At 57.5% G+C, this 16,430-nt stretch overlaps 1 protein-coding gene across 3 annotated transcripts in view; it reads left to right on the forward strand.

Moving 5' to 3' along the window:
- The window catches only part of TTC7B (tetratricopeptide repeat domain 7B), a 240,934-nt gene extending 224,997 nt beyond the window's left edge, over nucleotides 1-15,937 (forward strand). For all 3 annotated transcript variants that reach the window (XM_045562019.1, XM_045562029.1, XM_045562038.1), the window contains one exon: nucleotides 14,940-15,937. In XM_045562019.1, the coding sequence (XP_045417975.1) occupies nucleotides 14,940-15,161 (222 nt within the window). In that variant the 3' untranslated portion in view covers nucleotides 15,162-15,937. The remainder of the gene's footprint in view (nucleotides 1-14,939) is intronic.
- Nucleotides 15,938-16,430: the final 493 nt, after the last annotated feature.

Consider the following 16,430-nt stretch of genomic DNA (forward strand, 5'->3'; position numbering starts at 1 on the left):
GTTTTTGAGCTTTCCCGAGTTTTCTGCAAACCCAGAGCCTCCAGCACTCGCCCTTAGCCCATGCTTTGTCCTTGCTCCACTCACTGCCTGCCTTGAAAGCGTCATGGAGGGTGTGCAGTGCCGCTCAGTGACACTCGGCTCACCTGTGGCCACGCTCCCTGCAGAGTCAGAGCTGAGCTGCCTCCCCTCTGTCCTCCTGGGCATAGGTGGGGAGCGTGGTGCCAGGGCTGCCGTCTTGTTTGGGCTCCATGCTGCTGCTGGAGGTCCGCTCTGGAGACAGGCCTCTGCTCCTGCCGGCCGAGTTGCCACAGACCCTCCTCCGGGCAGCCCTCCCTGGCCATGTCAGCCGCCGCCACTCAGTCCTAGAAGAACAGATACACACTGGGTACATAGTACGTGCTCCAGAAAATACTTGGTGTGAGATTTTATCAAACCCTACATTTGTCAGCTGGAGATCATCTACTCTGCCACTTTGTTTTCTAGACGAGACAGGAGAGGACTCTGCCTGTGCTGGCAGTGGATGTGGCTTGCAGAGCAGGCCTGGGAGGGCCCCCCCGCCCACCGTGACGACTCCCAGCCCTGCTCTCCTGCCCCTGCGAAGGCACAGCCTCTGGCTTCTTGCTGAGATACTGGGGACAGGCTTCTGCTGTCAGTGTTTTGCGATAAAGGGTCAGACCCAAGTACGGTGAGCGCCTCTCAAAGAGCCACTCTGAGGACAGGTTGAAGCAGAGGCCGGATGAGGCTCTGTCGGGTCTTTGGGAAGGGATCTCAGCCTCAGACCTCAGGAGCGGGGCTGGGGTTTCTGGGACTCCAGGAAGCCTGTCAGCACAGCTCTGTGGTGGTCACATGTGAATTGCTTTCTGACCACGGAGACCCTCCTATGGGACCCTGTACAGCACTTCCCCTACCAGAGCCCCTGCCCACATCCCCACGCGCTTCGGGGGAGCAAGGCCTGGGCCTGGCCTGCTGCTCTCACCCCTGCAGCTGGGCCCCAGAGCCCCAGGGGACGCCCAGGCCTGAAACAGGGCCAGGTTCACTCAGAGCTTCCCAGACACCCGAACCTGCCCGGCCTGATGCACGTGGCCTGGGGTGGAGAGCCGCCTTCCCAAATACGCAGGGCAGCGGCCTCCCTGAGGGCAGGAAGGGGCCTCTGAGGGGCGATTAGCACCAGACTCTCCACCGCGTGGGGAAACGCAGACTTCCAGGCCGCCTCGTGCGCTTCCTCTCTGCCTGACTTGCTGTTGGGGAAGGTGGATAAAATAAATAAATAAGTCAAGCAGGGAGATGTGTAAACAAGCGAACAGGAGTCTCTCGCCCGTTACTGATGGAAAAGTACCAGCAAGGGGAGCCGTGCTAGCACCCGCGGAAAACGTGGCTGGCGTGGGGCAGGTCGCATAGCATCGGGACCAGGGCACCTGTCCTCTCTCCTAAGAGCTGACAGCTCATATTCACGCTCAAGCTGAGCCTCTGATTTGATCCTTGCAACAAAGCGCAGGATTTCATGGCAGCCTGGGGGAGGGGAGGCTGGGACTCATCTGGAGTATTACCAAGAACAGCTTCCGCCTTCTGGGTGGGGAGGGTGCCTAGCGTGCCCACACCCACCTTGCACTGCATCCCTTCTCACTGCCTGTGCTTTGGTTTTACACGGGCCTTGCTGGCCTGACACTTTTTCAATTAGGTCAGGGCACCGCGCAGCGCGTCGGAGGGGCTTTGCGGGTGCTTCTGTGAGCGTGTTGGCTGAGCTGGTGAGTGCCGTCCCTTGGGCTGCAGCCGGCGGGCACCAGGGTTCCCTATCACCCTCGCCTGACATGTCTCCGGGGACCCTGCCTGCAGCAGCATTTGGCATCCTGCTGCTTGGACGCGACTAAGTGATTCCACTCCCAGGGCCAGGCCAGCACCTGGGATAAGGAGCGGGAGCAGCTCTCAGCTGCCTTTGTCCTGTTTTTCAAGGAGCAAAGAGCTCAGACACATTGCTGCTGAGGTGAAGGCGTCCTTCCTTTATTAAAGCCATTTCTCCCTCTCTTTTTCCTGACTAGCAACATCAACACACCATTAATTCCCAAGGATGTGTAAGGACGCTGAGTTGAGGACAGCCAGGTTGAGATCCTGGGGTCAGAGTAATACAAAGCTCCCATAGCCTGTTTCCTTTTGATTTGGAGTTTCACCAGTTACCTAAATGATCTCATCATCTATCAAAGATTAGAAAATTAGGGGGAGGGAGGCCAGTGTAAGATCAGCACAGCAGGCAGAGTGCTGCCGGTGCGGGTCGTGGGGAAGGGACTGGGCCGCCCCCACGTCCTGCTCTGCACAGCGGACCCCAGGCCGTAGAGGGCTGCTGCGTAGATGGCTCTCCTGGCCCCATCTGAGGGTGCTGGGCAGGACAGGGATTCTTCTGGTCACCCAGAAGTGGACATCCCTACAAACCCCCCCTCACCACTAGGTCCTCTTTTGTCACCTGGGTCCTGAGAGCCCGTGGTCTGGCCCACCTGGAATTTGGCAGCCACCGGGAAGAAGGGTCTGCGGTGCCCAGGCAGACTGACAGCTGAACAGAGAAGTCAGCTTGTGGTCATGTCCCCAGAACTTCTCCCCAGAGGAGGATTTCTCCCTGGGCAGCCCAGGCCGGTGTAGGGTGCTGTGAGCCAGGGGTCCAGAGCCAGTTAACCATCAGAGAAGGCCCCTGGGGTGCATCCCGTGGTCCCCTAAATGCCCAGCACCCTCTCTGGAGATATTGGTAGTCTCCCAAGAAGCACAGAGCCCTGAGCTGGTCTCCAGGAAACCCCGGTTCTGAGACCCAACTTCAGCTCTGCCTGGCTTGGAAACTGAGCCAGGTACTTGCCCTCCTTTTCCTCATCTGGAAGTGAGGTACCCTGTCACCTCTAGGCCCTCCCAGATGTGGCTACCCCAGAGCTAGGAGGCTGCCCCAGATTCAGGTGTGACCACTAAGAGGCAGTCCCCTCCAGGAGGATCAGACACACAGAGCCCGGCATCTGTTCACAGGAGGCTTTTAGAGGCAGAAGAGTCAGATCCAATTTGTGGTTACAGCTCCTCCTCTTAAGCCGTGAACCAGCCACCCTGTCCCTGAGCTTCAGCTTTCTTATTTGTTCAAAGAAAAAAGGGTGGGGACATTGTATTATCTCTTCTGGAATGTTCTCCCTCGCCCTGCTTCCCGTAGGCCTTGGTCTGTGGCAGGTGCTGGGACTGCACACGTGAAAGACGCGGCCTCTGTTCAGCTCAGGGAGCCTCTGTCTGGGGCAGGACCCACAGCAAGCCAACCCCTGCAGTCCTGCCCTCTGGGCAAAGGCAGGCAGCGTGGCCCAAATGACAGTCTGTGCCACTGAGTTCCTGCAGCCGGTGCGGTGCCGGCTCACTGGTGCCAGAACACCCACAGGCACTCAGCGACTGTTTGCAGGGGAGAGAAAAGAACTAGGAATGGCTGCGGTTGCGGCAGAGTGAACAGAGCCCCAACCTGAACATGGACACCTTAGCTCGCTCTGTGCCCTTGCGGAGAGCTGGCCCTTGGGGAACGTTCACGTGCCCTGCTCTCTGCCACCCCGACCGTCCCCCGGACACCTGCTGCAGAGGCGGGTGGGGCCGTGGGGCTTGGAGGCCGCTGACAGAGTGCCTGTGGTCCCTCCCCTGGATGTCCTGCCTGTGGATATGTCAGCACCAAGGCTGAAGTCCCGAGTTTCAGAGAAATTAGGGCAGAGGAAATCTGGGGCCAAGTCTGCGAAATCCACTAGCGGCTGGACGGGCCCCTTGGCTCAGGGCCAGACTGCCAGCACCCTCGCCGCTGGTGTTCACTGCCTGACAGCCCGTCACGCTGCACTGCTAGCTGCACAATAAGCTCTTCCAGAATATTCAAATCATCCTGGAAGAAAACGGCTTTAAAAGATCCTGCTAGTCAAATGCTTTAAAAAAAATAAATAGTAAAGGCCATACTCAGACTTTCCTGGGGCGTAACGGAGCCTTCGTGGGGCCCCACGGTGAGGCTCCTTGCGCAGTTCGGCGGGTGGGCGAGCGGGTGGCAGGTTCCAGTTCACCCTTCCTCTGTGGCCCTGGAGAGAGAGAGGGAGAGAGGACAGCGAGAGCTCCAGCTGCTCCGGGCGCTTTCTTCAGACCTGAGGGGCCACCAGGTAGAAAGGGAAGGGGACTTTGCCACATGACTTCAGAGGCCTCAGAGAACACCAAAGCGTAGGTTTAAATACAAAGACCAATTAGGGCTCCACATTCCTAGCCGACAGTTCAGACTGCCCACTGATGGAGTGGGCTGCCCGGGGAAGCAGCGCTCCTGTCACCGGCGGGCGCGAGCGGGAGTGGGAGGCTGCCTGTCAGGGACCACAGCAGGGCCTGCGTCAGAGAGCAGAGGCCCGCGCAGCCTCCTAACCGGGGATTCTGCCTCCAGAGCCCGTTGGCTGCTGGCTTAGGAAAATCAGAGGTTTTTGAAAAAATAGTTTGACCTGGAAAAGGGGCCCCATGAGAGTGCAGCATCCTGCCCCCCAGCCACCCTGAGCGGGCAGAGGTGCCACCTGGGGCCGAGCTCCCAGGGTGGGCAAAAGGGGTGCTGGAGGTCTCCCCGCCTCCTCGTGGGGTACTCTGCACGCTTTGGTGGGGAAAAGCCTTGGGGTGTCCAGTGCCCAGACCACGGCCCCCTCCCTGTCCCAGACACTCCCCTTCGTGGGTTTTGGGGCCCCACACTTGTCCCTGGGGCCTCGCACCCCGATGTCTGATTGGGGACTGGCTGCTGAGGAGTGGTGGCACTTGTTTTGGCCAACTTGAAGGAAAGTGAGGGAAGGACCAGCGTGTTTTGGTTCTGACATTCAAGCAGGGAGACTAGGGGTTTGCAGAGGGTGGAGGAGGCCACAGGGATTCGAAATTGGCCTTTAATGTCTGTCCCCCAGCCCCATGACATATGGGGAGAAGCCATCTAGCATGGGCCGGGCTCCCACTCACTTCCTCCGGAGCTCTCCTTCATCCCAGCTCAGCTTTGTCACTGGGACCCACTGTGAAAGGCAGCGTGTGCCGGCCCCGCTCAGCAGTGTCTTCCCTCTGGCTGTGCTCCTGCAGCCTCGTCAGTGCTGCCTTGGTTGCTCTGAAGGTTCAGTGGCCTCGTGAATGTTCCTTCCCCACCCAAGGGCCTGGAGTGGGGGTGGATGGGACTTGGGTGCTACCCAGTGCTGGTGGCAGCAGCCACATGTTGCTGGGGACAGGGCCATAAGTGCGGTCTGTGCGGCTTAGATGGGCACAGGTTGTCAGGAGGGGCTAGACTTGGCCTTTGGGGAAACGGGGTCAAAGTTGAGTAAAACAGCCCACACGAGAAAACCAGCCCCACAGCAGACCCCCCCCCACAAGGTCCTTTTCCAGGGAGTCCCTCGACTTGCTGTTGACTGGCCTAGTGAGGGGCCGAGTGGCAACGTGTGGCGGGCAGAGCTGTGCGGGAAGTGTGGGGGCCTGGGGCTGGGGACACCTGGCCTCCTCCAGGACACCCGGGATCTGGCCCCTGTGGGCTCCTGGCCTGGACACACACACTCCGCCTCCTGGCAAGCCAGTGTCATTTCTAAGCACTCAGAAGAAACAAAAATGAAACACAAAACAGAGCCCAGCAGAGCCCAGGCCTCGCCCGGAGCTTCTGGAATCCAGGTGGAGAAGCTGGCACAGCCCCCGCCCCCCGCGAGCTTTCAGCTCCTTTTCAAGGCATTGTTGGAAAGCAGGGTGGGGCTCCGGCTGCCTCCTCAGCTGCGCCCACAAAGCGCTGTGCTCAGAACTGACAGCGCCTTTGACGCTTGCCAGGGAAGAAAGGGCCGCTCCGGGAGGAAGGGAGGCAGAGGGCGGCCCTCGGCTCTGTGTTCCTGCGGCTGCTCCAAGGAAATCCTTTCAAACCCAGTTTCCTGTGGCCTTCTCAGAGTGGCACTGGTTTGCAGCCTATTTATATTTTGATTTAAAAGAAAAATATTTTTTAAAACATCACCACTACCACCTGCTTCCCTCTGATCAATGGCATCCTCTGGAAGGAAAAGGCAATTACCTAAAAAGAAATGGTGGCTCGGTTGTGCTGGGCTTTCTTATGTCACGCCTACGTTTCGGCTAATGCAGACCTCAGACCAGCCGTGCTGCAGCTTCTCGGAAGGGGCTTAGCTTTTGTGGGGTCTCCGTTTCCCTCAGGTTGGGAAGCCCACTCTTGAGGGCCTGGTAGGCTTCCAGAAAGCTCGCAGTCTGCCATGTACAAAGCCCCTGGCAGGACAAGCAGAAAGCAGCTGGGGTCGGGGCAGTGTTAGAGCACTGTGATTGGAGTCTAAAACTTGGGGACACTTGCCACAGGCGGGCACTACCCCAGGCTGGACCCGGCCCTGCAGGGGTCTGCCTTCTAGCCCTGCTCTGCGTCCAGCGGGGTCCAACCCTTGAGCAAGGCTCTTTCTGTTTCCTCCTCTGCAGAAGAGCATTAGACCAAATGTTCTGTGGGTAGATGCTGGCATTTTCTTGGGGAGCAGTGTCAGCGTCTGAGCATATAGGCTGAGGGCCTGAGGGGAGGCCATGCCATGTCACTGGACTCAGCTGGGAACAGAGCACCTTCTCCCAGGGGGCTGCTCCCGTCCACGGACAGCGCCACACTCGTGTCTCTGGAGGAAGGGGAGGCTGACTGTGCTGGCCTGACTTGGCAGCGTGGACGAGAGTGACCGGAGGCCAGAGCTTTTTGGGGTTCCTTAGTGGACAGCACTGGCAGGAGGCATGCCCACCGCTCCCCTGTCACCCAGTGTCCCGCACTGTCCCGCCTCCATCTGCCCGGCAAGCGTTCACCAAGAGCCTCCTCTGTGCCAGGCCCGCTCTGGGTGCTGCGCGTGCAGACAGATCACCGTGGGCCCTGCTCTTAAAGAGGGAGATGGCCGTGAAGAGTCAGCCTCCCCTCCCCTCGGGGACAATAATAGTAATGAGAACAGCCACCATCATCCCAGTCGTGCTGGTGGCTGCCACTCACCGAAGGTGCACAGATGTGCCGGGTGCATCCTGTTCAGTCCTCGCGGCTCTCCTGTGAGTTCGTGGTTTCCCCCTTAGTTGTCCGGGCGGGTGGTGGGGCTGGGATTCAAACCAGTTCATCTGGGCGAGCCTCGGACCCAACTCTTAACTTCCGCTCACCCCTCTTGAAGGGAGCACCGAGCCTCTCCCCCGTGGCCAGCCAGGTCCCTCTGACGTGGAAGCCACCAGCAACGGCCAGGGCCCACGCCTGTGTGCTGAGCCCGGGGGGCCATCTCTGGCCAGCACAGCCCCAGCTCAGGCCCCAGCTAGCTCGGCAGTGCTGTCTTCTGTCTTCCCAAAGGGTGACAAAGCTGGGAAGATGGGATTTCCTCTAGCTGCCACCACAGCCCCTGACATCCCACCGTGGGGAGGCTTCTGTGTCCTTGTCCGGAAGTCTCGGAGGTACCAGCTTTGGCTCAGGTGGCCCCAGCAGCTCAGGCTCAGGCCAGGCCCTGGGAAAGGCCGCAGATCTGGCCCTCAGCCCCCACCCACCTCCTCCAGGGCTCAGCCTGTCCTGCTGACCAGGACATCCCCATCCCACAGTCCTCGCCTGTGGGCCCCACCCTACCAGTGAGGCTGCTCCAGCTACTGGCTTGTGGGTGCTGAGAAGACCCCTCACCCTCCCCGAGGCAGGCCGTGGTGAGCGAGAGCACGGGCCCTGGGCTGGACAGGCCCCTACTCAGTTAATGTGGCTTTAAACAGTATCCTTCTTTCACTGATTTGCAGGGTCTGCTCATTTATTCATTCTGTCCTGGTTACTGGCTGTGTGCCCAGTGCCAGGCCTGGAGGTACAGAGGTGACTGTGGCTCACCCAGCCCCTGCCCTCCAGGCACTCACAGCAAAACCTGGGCTGGGGGAGCTGAGCCTCCGCGATTAACGTGGCACCCAGGGCACAGCACAGTGATGGAAAGCACTTTGCAGCTGGCAAAACATGCACCACGTTGATGATAATCCCTTGCATACCCACAATTCATAGGGCCTGGTGGATCCGCGCATTTGATCTCCCAGGTTTATTTGTGTTTTTGGAGTAGCCACCTGACTGCCTTAAGCCACCCACCCTCACCTCTACCCCCTGCGCTGGGGTAATGGTGGGTTTCTGACCCAGGAGTGGAACAGTAAAGTGCTCCAGTCCCACGTGGCCCCAGACTTCCTCTCCCTGGCCCTGGTGTGGCCCGGCGGGCTCTGCAGAAGCCAGGTTGGCTCTGATGTGGCGAGGGCAGCTCACTGCTTCTGCATGGCCACTGCACCACTGCTCAGCAGAGCCCAGCGGGGGACCCTGCAGCAGCAGCCAGGCCCTGGCATGGCACAGGGACTTGTTCACCTCCATCCCTGCTGCCAAAGGCTTGATGTCCAAAGCATTCTGCCTGGGAAAAAGCAGCAACCAGGTAGAGAGGCCATCTGATCCCAACCAGAGCAGGGCGACAGACTTCTTTCAGCAGTGGCTTCTCTTTGTGAAGGAAGCTTTATTTCAGGGACGTTATCTCCCTATAGCTGTACCCTTAGAGAGACAAGCAGTGGTCTGTGACCTGCCCTTGAACTCAGCAAAGCGCCATGGGGATGTCCAAAATCTCCCACGGGGGGTGGTCCTGCAGGCTTCGGGCCTCCTGCTCAGGGCTCCCCGTGCGCCCCAGGGCCGGGGCTGCAGTGGGAGACCGGGCAGGGGGCCCTCCACGGGGCTCCCGCACAGGCGCCCTGGGCGTGTGGCAAGGTGTTTGTCTTTGGGCAGCAATTATCACAACAAAAAGCAGAAGTGAGGAAGATGCTAATTGCCCTCAAACTGGCCAAGTCCATTTTGTCTCATTTGTAATAATGGGTTTAATTTAATCTCTTATTTCCAATTTGGTGCATCACCAAGATCTTATTTGTACAAAACACCTGATTATAATAATTACCGGCTTGGGAAGCTGTCTCCCCGTTTGTGTCTGAAGAAAGGGACTAATAAGTTACCTCCCCAGTGCGTCCCCTCTCCTCTCTGACCAGCCCCAGCTGGCTCCCACCCTGCAGGGGCTCCAGAAGGACCAGGACTGGGGACGGCGAAGCCTGTTTGCACACCCCCTCCAGGGAGGAGGAGGGCCTAGTGTTGAGGGCACTCAGCACGGGGACAGGTCTCAGCTCTGCCACTCACTGCCTGCACAGGGGTCCCAGGCAGGTCATCTTGTCTGTGCAGCAGGAGCCACCATAGCTCCAGCTCACAGAAGTGAGTGAGGATGAACAAGACTTGCCCGCCAAGGGCAGAGCCCAGCACTTGGCACCTGGAAGTGCTCGGCGTTGTCAGTGATGTTCTCGGGCCCTGAGCTCCTTGAGAGCAGGCCCGTGCTTACCCACCTCTGTATCCCCCCACATCTGGGCAACCTCTCGGTGGGATTTCGTGGATTTTGATATGGGGGCAGGCAGTGTCCAGTTATACGGTAATGAAATATGTCGGTCATTGGAGGCTGTGCCTCCCGCCAGGCGGAGAGCAGACGCTGGGCGCCGTCGGGTGGTGCTGTGGGGGCCGTGTGGCTGCCTGGGCTCCGGGGTGAACAGTGCACATCAGGGCTTCGGGCAGATGGACTAGCGCTCCCGCGGGAAGGGCTCGGGCTGACGCAGGTTGGGGAGGTGGCAGGGGGGCTGATAGACCAGCGTGGCTGAACGCAGCAGGCCGGGCCCAGCTGTGATGAGAACAGTTCAATTGCCAGCCTCGGAGTTAGGCCTTTGATCTTTTGAGAGGAGAGAAAGCAGGGCCCGTAGGACTGGAGAGAACGCCAGGGCTGTGGTGCAGAGGGGCACACGGAGGCCAGGGGACGGGAAGGAAGGAAGGTCTCTCGAGGGGCCTGGGTGGCCCTCCAGACACGTCCAGGTCCCAGCCCACCTCTGGCCAACCTTCTGGCTCTGCGGCACCAAGCAATGGCTCAGACCCCAGCTGGGGCTCGTTCTGCCCAATCCTGTTGTGTGACTGATTTCTGAGCTGCGCCGGGCTCACTGGGGCACCGCGGAGAGGCCTCGTTTCTGCTCCCGCGCCAGGCCTGGGCTGGCAGCCCCTGGCAAGTCTGCGATGTCTCCCTGGGCAGCTCCAGCTTCAGGAATTAATTGCACTAAACAGATTGCTCAGGAATCTTCAAGGTCATCTGGAAATGGCAGTTTCTACGTTAGTAATACAAGTCCAGGTATGTGGGCTGGAAATTTCCAAGCCCACACGAACCCTAGAACACGAGAGAATAGCAAAGGCTCTCAGCCTCCTGACACTGAGGGTGATGGGTCAGATTAGCCCTTCGGGTCTGGTTCTCTTCAGGACCTTGGGGGGCAGGTAAACATGCCTCTGCCCTGCACCCAGATTCTTTCTGAACAAAACCCCCAGAAAAAGGGCCTGCTGGGCCCTGCCCCTCTCCAGCAGGGGGTGCAGGTCGCGGCTGCTGAGAGCAGTGCCCTCCGGGTGTCTGTGGGCCGGGGCCCTGGTCCTCCCGGCTCTCCACATCTCACTGTCCCCTTTCTGGCTGACAGGACACCCCAGTCCTTTGGCTCTTGCAGCCAGCCCGAGCCTCGAGATCACAGCAGCCCGTAGGCCACCAAAGGGAAGCAAGAAGCCCTTCCGGTCCTTGAGCAAATAGACGCTACAAAATAGCAGAAGAAGCCACACCTGGGAGAGGAGCGATGTCCCGGTGGTGCATGGGAAAGAGCACGCGTCAGCAGCTAGTGGTGGGAGGAAGGAAAGGGAAGATGCAGTTGCAGACGCCCCTTTGCTGTTGCCGGGGTGTCACTGGGTTACTGCCCAGTGCTCTGCGGTGCGGGCTGGGAGAGCCCCACCGAGCTCTCCTCTTTGAGGCGGGGGGCTTGCCTGTTAAAGTGACAGGCAGCACAGAGCTGGCGGGAACAATGGGTGGCCTGCGACTCCATGCTCACTGGCCTGTGACTGAGGCAAGAACTCGGCCTTTCTGAACGTTGTCCCCTTGTATCTGCGGCGGCGGTGATAGGAGGTGAGCAAACGAAGGGCCCAGCACAGTGGGGAGGCACTGCAGGGCCGGGAAGAACGCAGCGTGGGCTGGTCCTGCAGCAGCAGAGCCTGGTGGGGCCTGAACTGATTTCTCCACCTGCAGCCGAGCAAGCACAGTGGCCTGGTCCTCAGCACCATTTGCCCAAAACATGCAGTGTGTCTCGCTGCCGGGACAGCCGGTTGGAAAGCTGTTGTGTGTCTTCAACACCTTGATGCACCAAGAAAGCCAAGCCTTGAAGGCCTGTGATGGCTCCTCTTGTCTTCTCTCCGTGCTGGGGCTCTCTGCCGCTGCCCAGCCCTCGTTTCTCTGTTGGTTAAATTAGAATGTTCCAGGGTGAGCTCAGGCTGATAAGCTCCCCTCGAAGGAAGGGAGCAGGAGCTCATTAGACATCCATCCTGTTGAATGCAGCCCGGAGAGTGGCCTCCGTGTGTCCTCCTGGCCTTCAAGGGTGAGAAGTGAGGATGTTGAGTTGTTGGATTTCCCGCAAAGGGGGTGCACGGTGGGAAGAACACTGTCCTAGGCGGGGTGACCACTCGCCATGTCCAGCCGCATTCCTCACCCGAGAGGATTGCAGGCAGGCCCTAGGAGTTAGGAGAGGCGGGTTCCGCAGCAGTTAATACTATGCCTGGGGCAAGAGACAGCCTCTAGGAGCCATAGTTGCAGGGGGGATGTTTCTCCCCCTCAGTAAAGGTGGCCTCGTGCCCAGGCGCCTGTGTGTCCTGGCCACGCCCGTGTGGATTTGCTTTCAGGTCCCTGGCGGGGCAAAGGCACTAACGTACATCAGCACTTAGGTCGGTGCCTGGCATGTCACAAACACTCGGAAGCATTTGCTGTCAGCAGTAGTGTCAGGACTCCGCCCACGGCTGCGCATGGCCCCTGTCCTGGGCACCCAGCTCCCCGATCCTCCCAGAGGTGTGGAGACGCCAGTGAGGGGGAACCGTGGAGACTGTGAGCTGTTCTCTGTGGTGGCCTCGTTTGCAATCGGGTGGGGCTGGGAGGCTGCTGCTGGCAATGCGTGCGACCTCCACCCTGACCAGCCTTGGGAGGGCACCTGAACCACGCAGGTCACACCGGAGACCCGGCAGGGCCCCACGGCAGCCACGGTGACATGCTGCCCGCGAGCACTGGCTTGCACCGTCTTTTGTTCTAAAGCTTCAGGGGGACCACACTTCCTGCCTGGCCCCAGCCACCCTCCCTGAGCCCCCAGAGGCTCGTGCACACACAGTGTCTATCATGACCCCTCAGCTGTCGGCCACCCCACGACCTTCTCTGGCAGATGCAGTCAGGGACCTGGTCATGTCCAGGATCCCCAGCACGGGCGCCGTTAATGCACGTTTAATAGTAGGAAAGGAGACCTTCCATGTTTTGTTTCTGTTGTCCTGTCAGAGAGGGTAGAGCTGACCTTGAAGCCTGCTCTGCCCTACCTGAGGCGGCAGCCTCCTCCCCTCCTCCTCTTCCTCCTCCTCCACCTCCTGTTGGGTCACACCACCTGGGGCCATGGGCCTCCTTGGCTGTCACCCCGCTGACCACGAGCTCCTCCCGGGTGGACATCCTGACTCCTGTGCCAGAGGCTCGTAGGTACAAGCGGCTCCCAGAAGTCAGGCTGTCTCAGGCCCTCCGATGCCACCTCCAGGGCCACACACCTGGGTCTCATCTCCCCGCCCCGCTTCACTGTGGTGCCGCAGCCTGAGGCTCAGGCCACAGCCAGCCTCCGTGGGCACGTTCATGGCGTCGCACGGCCAGGTCTGCGCCCGAGAGCCGGCCGCTGCCCCTTGCCCGTTGGCAAGGCGCGATGAGAACAGGCTGGGCGTGCTCAGGGGTGACGTGCACGCGACGCCTAAGGGGAGGGCCAGGCTTCGCGGGGAGATTCAGGACGGGATCTGAATGAGCAGCAGGCCCGCCGCACTCCTGCGCGGGAAGACTAAACACTGTAAAGATGTCAGGCTTCCCCACAGCGCTTGCAGAGTCAATGCAAGCACAGTTCGGCTCCCAAAGGTAAGGAACAAAATGATTTTAAAATTCATCTGAAACAGTACAGCGCAAGATTGTCAGGAAATACACAAAAACCAAAGGACGGCGAGGAAAGGCTCTGACCCACGTGTTCACTAGCATGACCTGGAGTAGCAGGACTTAAAGCCGTGTGGCCCTGGCCAAAGGCGAGGTGCCCAGTCGGGCTCACTGGAAAATGGTGGAAGGCCCGTCTCGCGTAATAATTCACCGCATGGCAGGCAGGGCCGTACAGGAGCAGCGGGAGGGTTAGCTAGTTTGTGTCTAGCAGAGTAGAAGGAATCCCTCTGTGTCTGCCAAGGCAAAGTGGCCGGATGCTTAACAGCAGACAGATCACAGCAAGTACACTTGGACGTGTGTCATTTCTTCTAAGTTTTAAGTGACAAAAAAAAAATCACCAAAGATCAACAAATTTAATGTATAAAACTAAAAAATTTGTTCAAAGAAAAAAATCCCAAAAGTCAAAGACCACGCTAGAAAATGATGATAGCAGATGAATTTCAATCTTATAAAATGCTCCTAAACAAAAGCATGGGAAATAGTTAACCTCAGTTGTTATTAAAGAAATGTAGGTTTCAGTAAGGAGGGACATTTTACACTTACGGCATGGCAGAAATGAAGAGTAATGATAGTGGGGCAGGGGACCCAGCACGGGAACAATGCTGACGGCCAAAAAAGTGATGCAGCCTTGAGAGGTAAGAATTGCAAAGTGTTTGGAGAAACCTAAAAAGGGTCATATCCTCTTAGCCAATAACGCCACTCTGGGGAAATTTGCCCTAGAGGGAGAATCTCTCTCTAGTCAAGTGGCCACTGAGCCTCCCCAGGGCCCCTGAGAGGACCCCACGGGGAACACTGGACCCCCCTCCCCATCATCCCAGTTGCTTTGCGTCTGTTTATATGTGGACTAAGTGGGTGTTCTCAGATCTCATGTAACCAAAGATTTCCAGGGTTATAAAAAAATATTAGAATCCACTGATCTGAAGAACAAAGAGGTGCTTTCTGGAAAGATACTCACCTCAGAGTGATTTATAACAGCAAAGAGATTGGATGTGACCTGAATGTCTCTCCCCACGAGGCAGAGACTGAGTAAATGAGAGTATATCCGTTGGATGAACAGTACAGACACATGGCTCATGAGATGCACAAGTTGGAAACATGGTTAGGATAACGTGAGGCGAATGCATGTACCCTGACAAGCTGTATGAGGCCACAGTTGTGCATGGCCTGGGCAGGCAGGGACAATGAGGTCAGGGGCTTGGTTAGGGCAGGGGGCAGTGAGCAGTTTAAAAATCTGTCATAGGCTGGACACAGAGGCTCACTCCTGTTCCCAGCACTTTGGGAGGCTGACGTAGGAGGATTGCTTGAGCCCAGGAGTTGGAGACTGGCCTGAGCAAGAGCAAGACCCTGTCTGTACAAACAATTTAAAAATTAGCCAGGTGTGGTGGTGCGCACCTGTAGTCCCAGCTACTCTGGAGGCTGAGGCAGGAGGATCGCTTGAGCCCAGGAGTTCAGGGCTGCAGTGAGCTAGGACTGGACCACTGTACTTCAGCCTGGGCAACAGCGGGGAAAAAAAAAACTATCATAATCATTATGATAATAATACCACAAATGACATTTCTTTAGGTTAAAAAAAAAAAAGATGATAATACCCCCATCCATGCAGGCAGGTGTCAGCTGGGAGGGGACACGGCAGGACAGTGCACTAGGTCGGCACAGTCTGTGGCCTTCTGATTGGTTCATTCCTGGTTCTTGAATTGTCATTCTTATAGTTCAAAAATGGCTGAAATCAGCCATTTCATATGGTTCAAGCGACTGTTTTGACTACAGCCCCTGAGCACAGGAAGTGCTTGAGAGCTTACTACGCACCCAGCCCAGGGGTGATGCAAAGACAAGTAGGAGCCCAGGGCTCCTGCCGACTAACTGTCTGTCTGTCTGTCTCTCTGGCACCTGCAGGCCCTGATCCTTCACCAGCTGGGCCGCTACAGCCTGGCAGAGAAGATCCTTCGGGACGCGGTGCAGGTGAACTCGACCGCCCACGAGGTCTGGAACGGGCTGGGCGAGGTCCTCCAAGCTCAGGGCAACGACGCGGCAGCCACCGAGTGCTTCCTGACTGCCTTGGAGCTGGAGGCCAGCAGCCCGGCCGTGCCCTTCACCATCATCCCCCGCGTGCTCTGAGCAGGCGGCCGCCAGCCTCACCTGCCGCCAGACCACGGAGGCCCTGCCGGGTGCCAGGCCTCGCCCCGTCACCCCAAGGGGCCGAATCTGCCACACTGAGGCCACGGACGAGCGTTCGATCGACCGCAGTGAACTAACCAAACCGACCCGAATCATCGCTCTCTCCACGCGCATTTCTGTTGTCGTCTTTGCCAGCCCAGTGATAGTTTCTGAATCTACTGACATTGTTCAACATGGATTATGTGCCATATTTTGTTAGTTGACATCTGAGTTTTAAGTAAAATGATTATGGAATTAATCAGCAAATGTAGAAGAATATATTCAAAGTTAAAATTCAGTGGCAGAACAGATTATTTTTATCAGAGCTGTAAAGAAAACAACTGTCTTCTCCTCCCTCCACCACTGCTGCCCACCTTGGCCCAGAAACCAAATGTGAATCTTCTGTTTCCCACCTCAGTGCTAGTCCGTGCCGGGACACCAGCTGACAGTTTCTTGGTTTTATTGTCAATAATTGTACCATGTGATGAATTACTGTCCTCACTTAGAACAAAGCCTGAGTCCAAGAATATTTATATTTTACCAATATATGCCTGTTACAAGAGAAGGAAATATGAGTTATTTAAGTTTAACTTTTTTATATGAATTCAGAGTTTATTTATCGATGGAAATATGTAAAAAGAAGCTTCAAATGGAATATTTACCGACATTCCTTATACATGACAGACACTTGGCTACATGGGAAGATGATGTTAATAATAAAATGATTTTTAAATGGACGCATGACCTGTGTCATTTGTAAAAGCCCACAGACCTGAGAAAGTCTTGGCTGAGTTCCTGGGGTGGGGAGCTGTCTGCACCTGGGGGCCCACTCTGGACAGGTCCGCCAGCGGAGGAGGCCCCCGCAGGGGAGAGTGTCACTGACAGCAGCTGCAGAGACCAACTCTGGGCTTGGGGCTTGGTCCTGGCTCGGTCACCCCCTGCCCGGGTGAGTCCAGGCAAGCCCTTTGCTGTGCAAATGTCTCTCTCTCTCTCCTCACTTAGAATTTGAGGGTGATCCCGGTGGTATTGATATATACATGTTTCCTGAGTTCTCAGCATCCAGGGCTCTTCTTTGCAGCAACAGCCCTGATTTAATTTGGAAATTCACCTTAACCCTCCCATGTTGTCTGGAGAGGGTCTTGGACTTGGAACACACGACCCAGGCCCGGCCAAGCCACGTCCTGTGCTCACTCGTGGAGGAGCATGTGACCTAAGGCAGTCCAGTCAGAG

The sequence above is a fragment of the Lemur catta genome, chromosome 1, assembly GCF_020740605.2.
Source record: "Lemur catta isolate mLemCat1 chromosome 1, mLemCat1.pri, whole genome shotgun sequence".
In the NCBI taxonomy this organism is placed as follows: domain Eukaryota; kingdom Metazoa; phylum Chordata; class Mammalia; order Primates; family Lemuridae; genus Lemur; species Lemur catta.